The sequence below is a fragment of the Otolemur garnettii genome, unplaced genomic scaffold (assembly GCF_000181295.1).
Source record: "Otolemur garnettii isolate 467f Iridium unplaced genomic scaffold, OtoGar3 scaffold00031, whole genome shotgun sequence".
In the NCBI taxonomy this organism is placed as follows: Eukaryota; Metazoa; Chordata; class Mammalia; order Primates; family Galagidae; genus Otolemur; species Otolemur garnettii.
In genome coordinates, this window is record NW_003852426.1 from 2,104,289 (window position 1) to 2,116,244 (window position 11,956).

The 11,956-nt window shown below is 43.0% G+C and overlaps 2 protein-coding genes and 1 pseudogene across 7 annotated transcripts in view; 1 reads left to right on the forward strand and 2 right to left on the reverse strand.

Moving 5' to 3' along the window:
• LOC100958486 (acyl-protein thioesterase 1-like) overlaps nt 1–356 on the reverse strand; it is a 1,425-nt gene extending 1,069 nt beyond the window's left edge. Inside the window, exon 1 of the mRNA XM_003789276.1 lies at nt 1–356. Coding sequence (XP_003789324.1) covers nt 1–356 — 356 coding nt within the window.
• LOC100955318 overlaps nt 1–11,956 on the forward strand; it is a 315,223-nt pseudogene that overhangs the window by 234,987 nt on the left and 68,280 nt on the right.
• LOC100958806 (HLA class I histocompatibility antigen, A-11 alpha chain-like) overlaps nt 8,817–11,956 on the reverse strand; it is a 4,226-nt gene continuing 1,086 nt past the window's right edge. For 2 of the 6 annotated variants that reach the window (XR_002773220.1, XR_002773223.1), the window contains exons 3-8: nt 11,325–11,600; nt 10,468–10,743; nt 10,235–10,344; nt 9,528–9,560; nt 9,343–9,390; nt 8,817–9,183 (exon numbers count right to left, since the gene is read on the reverse strand). Coding sequence is in view for 2 of the 6 variants with exons in the window: in XM_023512786.1 (XP_023368554.1) it covers nt 9,179–9,183; nt 9,343–9,390; nt 9,528–9,560; nt 10,235–10,331; nt 10,445–10,743; nt 11,325–11,600 (758 nt within the window). In the remaining 4 variants the exon portion in view is untranslated. Of the gene's footprint in view, nt 9,196–9,342; nt 9,391–9,527; nt 9,561–10,230; nt 10,345–10,444; nt 10,744–11,324; nt 11,601–11,956 lie in introns of those variants that run through there. The other 4 variants (XM_023512786.1, XR_002773222.1, XR_002773221.1 and 1 more) reach the window with 4 other exon arrangements.

Here is an 11,956-nt window from a genome sequence, read left to right on the forward strand (position 1 = left end):
GAAAATCCTCCCAAAATAATTCTGTTAGAAGGAATGCCATTCTTCACCTCCTGATCTATCAAAGCCTTTATACTTTCTGCTATATGTTTAATTCCAGGTTCATCTTCCTGTGACCTTGGTGACAGCCCAATAATAACAAACCAAGAAAGCATAGCCATGTTCATATTCAATGTCACAGGCATAACTGGTGCCTGCAGGCAGATATATTTCATATCTGAGCTTCTGATACCGCCAAAGGCTTCTGCCCATCTATGCCCAGTATCCCCCAATCCATGAATGAAAATCACCGCAGCAGTGGCCTTCTGGGCAGCAGGCACAATGACAGGTAGCAGAACAGACATGATATTGCCGCACATACATCGGCCCGGCTGACAGTACTTGAGGAAGCCAATGGATTTTTTCTTTAACTAAAGATAAAGTAATTATTAAAATGAAGGCATCTTGATCTCATTCAGGACATCAAAGGTAATGTGACAACAGCTCTACGGCCATTACAGAAAAAGGTTTCAAACACTGCATTGAAAGCTGGACTAGATGCTGGATTTGGTGTAGAGCTTCCCAAAGGGAGTGCTTTGAAAGCAACCTAGTGATTTTAAGCAATGAGGTATGTAGAACTTTCTTCAGGATGAGTTCACAAACTTTTTAAAAATATATTAAGGTAAGGGTATATACAATTAGGTTGCATTGTTTGTGTTTGTAAGGTAAAGTCCCAGTTGTAGTTGAGTCCTTCACCAAGGAGTATGCCATATACCCTACATTGTACCCTACAGATGGGAGCTTACTAATGTCCCTCCCACCTTCCCCCTCCCCTCTTCCCAAATTTGATTGTGTTTTTCTCTCGTACAGGCCTTTATTTGTTGATATATTAGTTTCAAATTAGTAGAGAGTACATGAGATGATTACTTTTCCATTTATGAGGTGCCTTACTATGGAGAATATTCTTCAACTCCATCCAGAAAATATAAAGGATATAAAGCTTCCATCTTTATTATGGTAGAGTAATAGTCCATGGTGTATATATACAGGTATATATACCACAGTTTGTTAATTCTTTCACAATTTGATGGGCAATGGTGTGGTTTCCACATCTTTGTGATTGTAAATTGAGCTTCTATAAACATTTGAGTGCAAATGTCTTTACAGAAAAATAATTATTTTTTCCTTCTTGGTTGATACCTAGTAACGGGAGTGCAGGATCATATGGAAGGTCTACTTTTATATCTTTGAAGATTCTTCTTACTTCTTTCCCAAAAATCTGTATTAGTTTGCAATCCCACCCAACAGTGTATAAATGCACTGTTCTCTCCACACTAACACTAGCATCTGCAGGTTGCAAATTTTGTAATATGGGCTATTCTCACTGTGGTTAGGTGATATCTCAATGTGGTTTTGATTTGAATTTCTCTGATGATTAGGGACAATGAGCATTTCCATGCATTTGTTAGTTATTTGTCTGTCTTCTTGGGAGAAGGTACTAGTCATGTCTCTTGCCTAAGGATTAAAAGCATTGTTGGCTCTTTTCCTGTTCTTTTATTTGAGTTCCTTGTAGATTCTGGTTATTAGCCCTTTGTCAGATTTCTGACATGCGAATATCTTCTCCCATCCTGAAAGTTGTCTATTTGCTTTAGTTATTGTGCTTAGCCATGCAAAAGCTTTTAAGCTTGATCAAGTCTTATTTATTTATTTTTGTCATTGCTCTAATTGCTAAAAGGGTCTTCTTCATGAAAATCTTTCCCCAAGCCAATATCATGAAGAATTTTTTCCACACTTTCTTCTTGAGTTTTTACCATTTTCTGTCTTAGATTTAAATCTCTTATCCAGCATGATTCATTTTATGTACGTGATGAGAAACGTGGGTCTAACTTCAGTCTTTCATATGTGTCTAACCAGTTCTCCCAGAACCATTTATTAAATAGGTAATATTTAATAATCTTTCCCCAGTGTATGCTTTGGTTTGCTTTACTGAAGATTAGATGGTGATATCAGGCTGCTTTCACCTCTTAAGTCCTCAGTTCTGTTTCACAGGTCTCTGTCTCTAATTGTATGCCAATATCATGCTGTTTACATCACTATGACTTGTAGTATAACCTGAAGTCTGGTAATGTGATGCCTATAGATTTCTTTTTATTTTTTTTCGTAGAGTTGCATTGGCTATTCAGTGTTTTTTCTCGTTCCATTCCAAATGAACTAGTGTTTTAAATATTTCAGAGTATGATATTGGTGTTTTAATAGGTATTAGGTTAAGTCTATAGATTGCTTTGAGTAGTTTAGACACCTTAACAATGTTGACTCTTCCCAGCAATGAGCACGGTGTGTTCTTCCATTTATTAGCATCTTCTGCTAATTCTTTTCTCAGGCTTTCATAGCTCTATCCTTAGAGATCCTTTATGTCCTTTGTTAGGTATATTCCCAGGTATTTCATTTTCTTTGAAGCTACTGTGAAAAGAATTGTGTCTTTGATTTCATTCTCAGCTTCATTTCTAATGACATATATGAAGGCTACTGATTTGTGGGCATTGATTTTATATCCCAAGATGTCACTGTACTTCTTGATCACTTCCAGAAGTCTCATGGTTGAGTCCTTTGGATTTCTAGGTATAAGATTATATCGCCTACAAAGAACAATAATTTGACGTCCATTCCCATTTGGATACTGTTTACATCTTTCTCTTGCCTGATTGCATTGCTAGCTCTGTGTTATATACTAGAGGCAAAAGCAGACATCCTTGTCTGATTCTAGTGCTAAGCAGAAATGCTTGCAGTTTTTCTCCTTTCAGTATAATATTGGGTTTGTCATAGATGGCTCCTATCAGATTAAGAAATGTCCCACCAATGCCTATTTTCTTAACTGTTCTTATCAGAAAATGATGCTGAAGTTTGTCAAAAGCTTTTTTTTTACATCTATTGAGAGTATCATATGGTCTTTATTTTTACTTCTGTTTATGTGGTAAATTATGTTTATGGATTTGCTTATGTTAAATCAGTCTTATATTCCTGAGATGAAGCCAACTTGGTCATGATGTATTATTTTTTTATGTACCTGAGTTCTATTTGCTAAGACTTTATTGAGTATTTTTGTGTCAATATTCATTAATGACACTGGTCTATAGTGTTTGTTTGTTTGTTTGTTTTGTTTTGGCCGGGGCTGGATTTGAACCCACCACCTCCAGCATATGAGGCCAGCACCCTTCTCCTTTGAGCCACAGGCGCCGCCCAGGTCTATAGTTTTCTTTTGTTGTTCTTGTTGTAACTGTTGGGTTCTTTCTGGGTTTTCCCATAGGGATGATATTTGCTTCATGGAAGGAGTTGGGCAGGGTTCCTTCCTTCTCCATGTTTTGGAATCGATTCTGTAATATAGATACCAGCTCCTCTTTGAAAGTTTGGTAGAATTCTGGTGTGAAAACATCTGGTCCAAAACTTTTGTTTTTGTTGGGAGCTTTTTCATTATTATTGCAATTTTAGTGCTTGATGTTGGTCTGTTCAGTTCTATTTATTCCTGGTTAAGTCTATAAAAATATTATGATTCCTGGAATTTGCCCATTTCTTTCGTGTTTTCATATTTCTGTACGGAGAGTTTTTGTAGTTTTCAGGCATGATCTTTTGTATCTCTGTGGTATCTGTTGTATTTCCCCTTTTATTGTTTCTGATTAAGCTTATTAGAGAGCTTACTTTGCTGTTTCTCATTAATCTGACCAAGGGTTTGTCAATTCTATTATCTTTTGAATGAACCAACTTTTTGTTTTATTAATCATCCAAATGGTTTATTTTCTTGATTTCATTTACTTCTAATCTAATTTTTGGTTATTTCTTTTCTTTTACTTAGTTTGGGGTTGGATTGCTCTTCTCTATTCGGCTCCTTGAGATGATTCCTTAGGTAGCTGACTTGCACCCTTTTGGTCTTCGGGATGTGGGCATTTAATACAAGGAATTTCCATATTAGGACCTCTTTTGCAGGATCCCACCCTTGTTACAGTTTGCAGCTTCATTATTATTTTGTTCAATAAATCTAATGGTTTCCTTCTTTGTGTAGCAAAAGGCTATTTAGGTTCCATGACTACATGTGGAGATGTGTGTTGCTGTTAGAGGCAAGATCTACTTTAACTCTATTGTAGTCTGTGCAGATACAAGGAAGATATAATTTCTATTTTTTTTAATTTATTGAGGTTTGGATATGATCTATCTTGCAGAATGATCACGAGCTGATAAGAAGAACATATATATATATTCAGTGGTAGTAGTATAAAATGTTCTGTGTATGCCTCTTAAGCCCAATTGATCTAGCATAATGTTTAAGTCCATCATTTCTTTGCTTAGTTTTTCTTTGTTTGTTTTTTGTTTTGTTTTGTTTTATTTTGTTTAAGACAGAGTCTCACTTTGTCACTCTCAGTAGAATGCTCTGGTGCCATAGCTCACAGCAACCTCAAACTCCTGGGCTTCAGCGTTCCTCTTGCCTCAGCATCTCTGGTAGCTGGGACTACAGGCACCTGCCACAACTCCCAGCTATTTTTTAGAGATGGGTTATCACTCTAGCTCAGGCTGGTTTCAAACTCCTAAGCTCAGGCAATCCACCCACCTTGCCCTCCGAAGAGTGGTAGGATTACAGGCATGAGCCACTGTGCCTGGCCATCTGTGCTTAGCTTCTGCTTAGAATTTAACTGTCCAGTTCTGTCCTTGAGCTACTGAAGTCCCTGACAACTTACAGTGTTGTAGGATATCATACTATTCAAATTGAGTAGTGTTTGTTTTATAAATCTGGGGATATTAATTTTGGATGCATAAACATTTAGGATTGAAATGTCCTTTTATTGTATTGTTCCCTTGACCCACACATAGTGACAATCCTTGTCTTTCATTACTTTTGTTACTTTAAAATCCATTGCGCCTGTGAAAAGAAATGCAGTTCCCGCATTCTTGTGCCTTCCATTTGCCTGAGATACTGCTTTCCATCCCTCCACCCTGAGTCTAGATTTGGATAAGAGGTGTTTCCTTAAGGCAGGAAATACTTGGCTTGTTTTTCTTTGTTTGTTTGTTTTTGCTGTTTTTGGCCGGGGCTGGGGTTGAACCCACCATCTCCGGCATATGGGGCTGGCGCCCTACTCCTTTGAACCACAGGCGCCACCCTTGACTTGTATTTTTTAAATAAGTCAACCAGCCTGTGTGTCTTCAGTGTTGAGTTCAGACATTTACATTTACTGAGAAAATTGTAGCAGAGAGTTCTCATCATCTTGTTGTGTGGAGGTCTATTGCCTTGTTTTATCACTTGGGCTATTGTGGAAGCAAGGGTTTGTCTTTTAGTTTCTGAGTGACTTGACTTTATTGGTGGCCCATTGTTTTGGTCTGCATACAGTACTGGTCTGAGTACTTCCTTCACAGCAGTTACAAATTATCTCAATGTTTGCTTGTCAAGAAAAGATTTGATTTCTCCATTGAATGGAAACTTAATTTTGCAAGATACAGAATTTTAGCTTGGCAGCTGTTTTGTTTGAGTAGATTGAAAGTGGGCACCTACTATCTTCTGACTTCTAAAGTTTCAGCTGAGAAGCCCACCGTACCTTGAGGGGTTTTGCCCCTGTAGGTCAGCTGCTGCTGAAGCCTGGCTGTTTGCAGAGTTTTCTCCTGCATTTTGACTTTGGCCAGGTTCGTCACAACGTGTCTAGGAGATTTTCTGTTTGAAAACAAGGCAATCCAACTTTCAGTATTTTTCTAGAAGGGGTTTGTCTGAATCTTTGGCAATGCTTGAGACATTTTTGGTGATTCCTCCAGGAGGGTTTCCATGCCGTTTGATCTCTCTTCTTCACAGGGATGCCTATCATGTTTATGTTTGCACGCTTCATGTAGCCCCATGAAGAGAATGCTGTCCTTTTACTCTTCTCTTCTGACTCATTAAATGCCTGAATTAGCTCAAGAATCTTGTTTTCAAGCTCTGTGATTGTTTCTTCTCCATGGTTTAAGCTGCTGTTAAAACTTTCTATTACATTTTGGAGCTCTCTGAATGACACCTTTCCTTTGTTAACCTCCGTTATGTAGTTTCTCATTTTCTTAAGTCTTTCATTCATTTGTTGAGTCAATTTTTGGATTTCCTTTTGGTGGCTTTCCACTTAACCTCTGTTGTAAATTCTAATTTTGTTATGCATTTCATTCATTACTTGGATCAATTTTTGGATTTTTGGCTTTCCACTTCCCTTCAATTCCCTTCATTTTTCCCAGTCAGACTCTGAATTCTCTTTCTGTCACTTCCAGGAGTCCTTTATAGAAGGGCAGCTGAATCATGGTAACTGCACAGTGAATCTTTAGGGGAGTGATTTGCTCTAACTTTTCGTATTCCCAGAATTCTTTTGTTGGCTCCTTCTTGTCATATCTTGTTCTTTATTTCCTTCCTCTACTTATTCTCATGCTTCCTAGATCCCTTCAATCTTCTTCCTCTCTGTGCTTTGATGTTGAAGTGGCCTTTGGAACAGGGACAAAAAACAGAGAAAAGAGAATGAGAAAGAGAAAGAAAAAAAGAAAAAAATAGGCTGGGTATAGTGGCCCACACCAATAATCCTGACACCCTGGGAGAGTGAGGCAGGGGGCTCAACCCACCCCAGGATTTTGAGATAATCTCAAATAACAGCAAATTCCCAAAGTAGAAAAAAATCAGCCATGGGTTTTGGCAGGGACTGTAGTCCTAGCCACTCTGGAGGCCAAAGCAGGAGGGTCTCTTAAACCCAGGGGTTCAAAGCTGCTGTGAGCCTGGCCAATACCACAGCACTCCAACTCAGGCCTCAGAGTGAGATTCTGTCCAAGAAAAATAACAAAACAAAAGAAAATGGAAAAGAGAACAAAAAATTTAGTACTAAAAAACATATTGTATGGGCTCAGCACCCATAGCACAGTGGTTAGGGTACTGGCCACATACACCAAGCTAGAAGGTTCAAACCCAGCCCGGGCCAGCTAAACAACAATGACAACTGCAACAACAACAAAAAATAGCCGGGCGTTGTAGCAGGCACCTGTAGTCCCAACTACTTGGGAGGCTGAGGCAAGAGAATCACTTAAGCCTGAGAGTTTGAAGATTGCTGTGAGCTGTGATGCCATAGCACCCTACTGAGGGTGACATAATGAGACTATGTCTCAAAAAAAATATTTATATATATATGTGTGTGTGTGTGTGTATAGTATGAATACCAGTGGATGCCCCATGATAAGGAAAAGAAAAAAGAAAAAAAGATAACACTAGGTAGCATTCCTGGACAGAAAAAAAAAAAAAAAACTGTATCTGTTTCTGGTGTGGTAGAGGCAGAAAGTTACTACCTACCTGTAATGGAGAGCTGGTCTTATTTTCCTGACATTTTTTATTTTAATCTGGGCCTGGTAGCTGAATGAGAGTTAAATCCCAGGAGGGCCAGGGGAACTAATGTCCTGAAGCTTACCCCAGACTTTCTGAGGGACACCCTAAGCTATCCAAATACTACTTGGTGGGTGCAAGAGGTTGTGTGTGGGAGGCAGGATCTCCCCTTTTGGGCCCACATTTCTGTGGACGTCAACCCAGAGATGGTTGTCCTAACCTAGAAGTCGGAGTCAAAGCCAATTCACACTGAAATCTTAGAAAGCTGCTCCAACTGGACCACTTTGGGTGTGAGCTGCCTCATGGTTTCAGTAATCTTTGCTCCCTTCCTATGGCTCTCTGAAGGTGGCAGGATGCCTGGCAGCCAGAGTTTCCTCTGGTATAAGCTACAGTCTAAACTCACCCAATGCCACTCCCATAAGTGTTAGGGTTCAAGCCTGTGGCTCTGTGCCAAAGAAGCAGCATGCACTCTCTCCAACCCCCTGCCCAAGGGCCAGCTTCTGTGACTCCAGAGTCCTGTGAGAAGGGTAGTGTGGAGGAGGGAGTGAAGAGAGGTTGATTAATGGGTACAAAAGCAGAGTAAGATGGCAGAAATGAGACCCAGCATTTAGTAGCACAATAGAGTGACAGTCTTTACTACGCTGGATGGGGTGGCTCATGCCTGTGGCAGAATTGCTTTAAGCCATGAGTTCAAGACCAGCTGGGGCAATACTGAGGCAACATTCTACAAACAAGTTTTTAAAAGTTAGGTGAGCATGCCATTAGCATCTGTAATCTAAGCAGGGTGGGGGGGGTTGGGGGGAAGGGTGAAGCAGGAAGTATGTTTGAGCCTAGAAGTTTGAGCTTGCAGTGAGCTATGACAATGCCACTACACTCTAGCCTATATAAAGTGAGAACCTGTCACAAAAAAAAAAAACTTTAATACAATGATGTATTATCTATTTCAAAATAATGAGAAGATTTAGTCTAATTTAGAACATTCCCTACAAAAACAAATGATAAATGTTTCAGGTGATGGATATCCTAATTAGTCAGATTGGATCATTATACATTACATACTTATATCAAAGTATCACATGTACCCCACAATTATAGACAATTATTTTGCATCTGTAGAAATTAAAAATAAATTTAAAATAAAATAATAAAAAGGTTGGGGGAAAGATGGAAAATGCCGTCTATGAAAGAGCCCTAGAAGGAGAGCAAGACCTGGACAGTGTGGAAATTCTACCTCTGTGTGTAGGACCCACCCTCTGTGTGTAGGACCCATGACACCCAGGGCCACGTGTCAACCCCTGTGATCACAGGTTCTACTAGGACAAGGTTCTACTGAAGGGACAAGGACATTAAGGAATGTGAGAATAACCGTGCCGATTAGCGACCACAGAAAGTCCATGATGGACTGCACACCGACTGGGCACACTCAGCTCCTCATGGCCTTTAACTGTCCCCACCTGCAGCAAACTCAGCACAGAAAACACACAGATTCTGGAAGGTTCTCAGGTCTTCATTTTATTTCCCCTCTTGCCGCTCTCATGGGAAGAATTTGAAAAAACAAATTTATATTCAAATTCCTATTTTCAGTAGGGAAGCAACTTAGCACACCATGAAGTTCAGACAGAGATGGAGACGTCCCACCCCCACCTCTCTGCAACAGCAAAGATGATCAGGAAGGGACACAGGTCAGTGTGGGAGAAAGGGTCACCATGGACAGAGGGGAAGGCTGCCTTCACCACTCCTCACATTAGACAAACAGGGATGCAGAATCATTCAGAAGCATTTGCAGAAGTCAGAGGCTCTTGAAGTCACAAAGGAGAGGCATGAACACTAGTCCCACACAAGGCAGCTGTCTCAGGCTAGAGAAAAAACTAAGGAACAAAATGAGATTAGTCACAGCTAGTGGTGACACTGAACAGCCCACCACACACTCACAATGTCCCATCAAAGAACCCCCATAGCCCAGTTGTGTCTCCTCTGTCCCAACCCACCCTCCTATCATACCCCCTGGGTCTCACTTTTACAAGCTGTGAGAGACACATCCAATCCCTGGGCATTGTCACTAACTGGGGTAGAACAAAACAGGACCTGGTCAGAGCCCACAGAAAATGTGACTAAAGGAGAAACTATGTGACTGGGAGCTCCACCATGGACTCCTGTCTACACTATCTCAAAGATCAGAGATCACCGCCCCCATACTTACTTGCAGCTTGAGTGTAGTTTCCTCTTTTTCTACCTGTGGGAAGAAAATGCTCTATGAGATGCCAGGCAGGGCCATGAGGTCCTAGAGCACCAGTTTTCAACCTCTGGGTCACAACCCCTTTGGTGATCAAACGACCCTTTCACAGGGGTCGCCTAAGACCATCCTGCATATCAGATATTTACAATTCATAACAGTAGCAAAATTACAGTTATGAAGTAGCAACAAAAATAATTTTACGGTTAGGGGTCACCACAACATGAGGAACTCTATTAAAGGGTCACAGCATTAGGAAGATTGAGAACCACTGTCCTAGAACCCCCTAGTTTTGGATCGCAGGGTAGAAGAGATTCCAACCACAGCTTCCAGAACTCTGACTGAAGACCCAGGGGAGGATCAGAAATCACAGGAGAAGAAAGAGTGTGGATCAACTGCCCTCCTGGAGGTCTGTCCTGAGCACAGTTCCTTCCTCTCTGACCTGTGACTGCTGGGGATCAGGTCCCCATCACCATAATCATCACGTTAAAACTTTCCTTCACTGTCACATATGCTATACAAGACAATTAACTGTTGGCACACAGGGCCCTGGCAGGGGAAGCAGGTGTGTGTGGATAGAACTTCCCAGTAATGGGACAGGGCACCATGCTACCTGGGGTTGAAACCCCAGTGAGACAAAAAAATGTAGACCCTGCCCCTCACCCCTTCCCTACCTGAGCTCTTCTTCCTCCACATCACAACCACAGCTCCAGTCAACAGAGTTCCAAGGAGAACCAGGCCAGCAACCATGCCCACCATGAGCATGCTGGGCTGGGAAGCAGCACTGAGAAAGGACAGAAAGGTGAGGGGCCTGACCCTAGGCCTCAGCCCTGACACTGCTAAAGAGCTCCAGAAACACCCCCCTGCTTTCCCTGAGAAGAAACAAGATGCCCCTCTCCCCCCTTACCCCATCTCAGGATGAGGGGCTCTGGCAGCCCCTCATGCTGCACATGGCATGTGTATCTCTGCTCTTCTCCAGAAGGCACCACCACAGCTGCCCACTTCTGGAACGTTCCATCTCCTGCAGGCCTGGTCTCTATAAGCTCCATGTCCTGAGTCTGATCCTCCCCATCCCGCTGCCAGGTCAGTGTGATCTCTGCCGGGTAGAAGCCCTGGGCCCAGCACCTCAGGGTGGCCTCATGGTCAGAGGTGGGGTGGTGGGTCACACGTGTCTCTGGGGGATCTGAGGGGAAGAGTCAGAAAATTCAGGCACTTTGCATCCCTTGTGGGACACTCCAGCAGCACTCATGTGACATCCTGAGAATGGACAGGACAAATGGAGTGAGCAAAGGAGTGCAAAACCCAGACCGCAGCCTGGACACAAGGGTCTGGAATGATCTCCTACTCCTTGAAACTTCCGGTCTCTAAGAGAACAGGGGCTTCTGGTCCTGACCAACTGGAGACTGAGTGACCCGGAAGGGCTGGAATCAGACCTCCAAAAACACTGAGTGGGGCAGAGACCAAGGTCTGAGAAAAAAAGGTCATGGTCCACAAGGCTGCTGCCCGGTCAGAAGGAACCGCTGACTGGTATTTAAGGGACTGTCTGTCACCCCTCCCTCCTCCCCCACCCCGTTCCCTCGGAGACTTCATCCCTTAACTGTCCCAGAGGGAAGGCCGGGCCCTCAGAATCACTCTCTAGTACAGGATCCGGACACTTAGGGGGCGCCTTCCTGCTCTGAACCCGAGCGTCGGGGCCATTTTCCTTCCCTCCTTGTGCACCGGGAGCCCGAATTATACAGGAGATATGGGAGGCGCCCCTCCTACCCGCGCGCTGCAGGGTGTCCTTCCCGTTCTCCAGGTATCTGCGGAGCCAGTCCACACACTCCTCCTCCAGGTAGGCCCTGTCTCCCTCCGACGCACCCTCCGCCTCCCACTTGCGCTGGGTGATCTGAGCCGCCGGGTCCGCCGCGGTCCAGGAGCGCAGGTCCTCGTTCAGGGCGATGTAGTCGGCGCCGTCGTAGGCGTGCTGCTGATACCCGCGGAGGAGGCGCCCGTCCGGCCCCACGTCGCAGCCGTACATCTCCTGGAGGGTGTGAGACCCTGGCCCCGCCCCCGCGGTCAGCCGCGCCCACCGGCCCCGCCCCGCCCCGCCCAACTCGGCGGAATTTTGTCCTAAACTAAGGTGACCAGAAGTCCTGCTTTTGGCGGGACAGTCTCGATTTCTAACAATTTGTCCCGCGTCCCGGGGCGTTTTACAAATGTCCCGATTTTTGGAAAGAATGCACGAATAGGTGGGAGAACAGGAAGGGAATATACGGTTTTCAGCAGCCATGTGGCTATTTCGCCAGGATATGAGTTTTATTTTTGTTAATTTTATAATGTTAAACTGTAATAATAACAAATAATTGTTATGAAGTGATTATCCAGAACTGCTTATCAAAGTTTGCGTAGTTGTC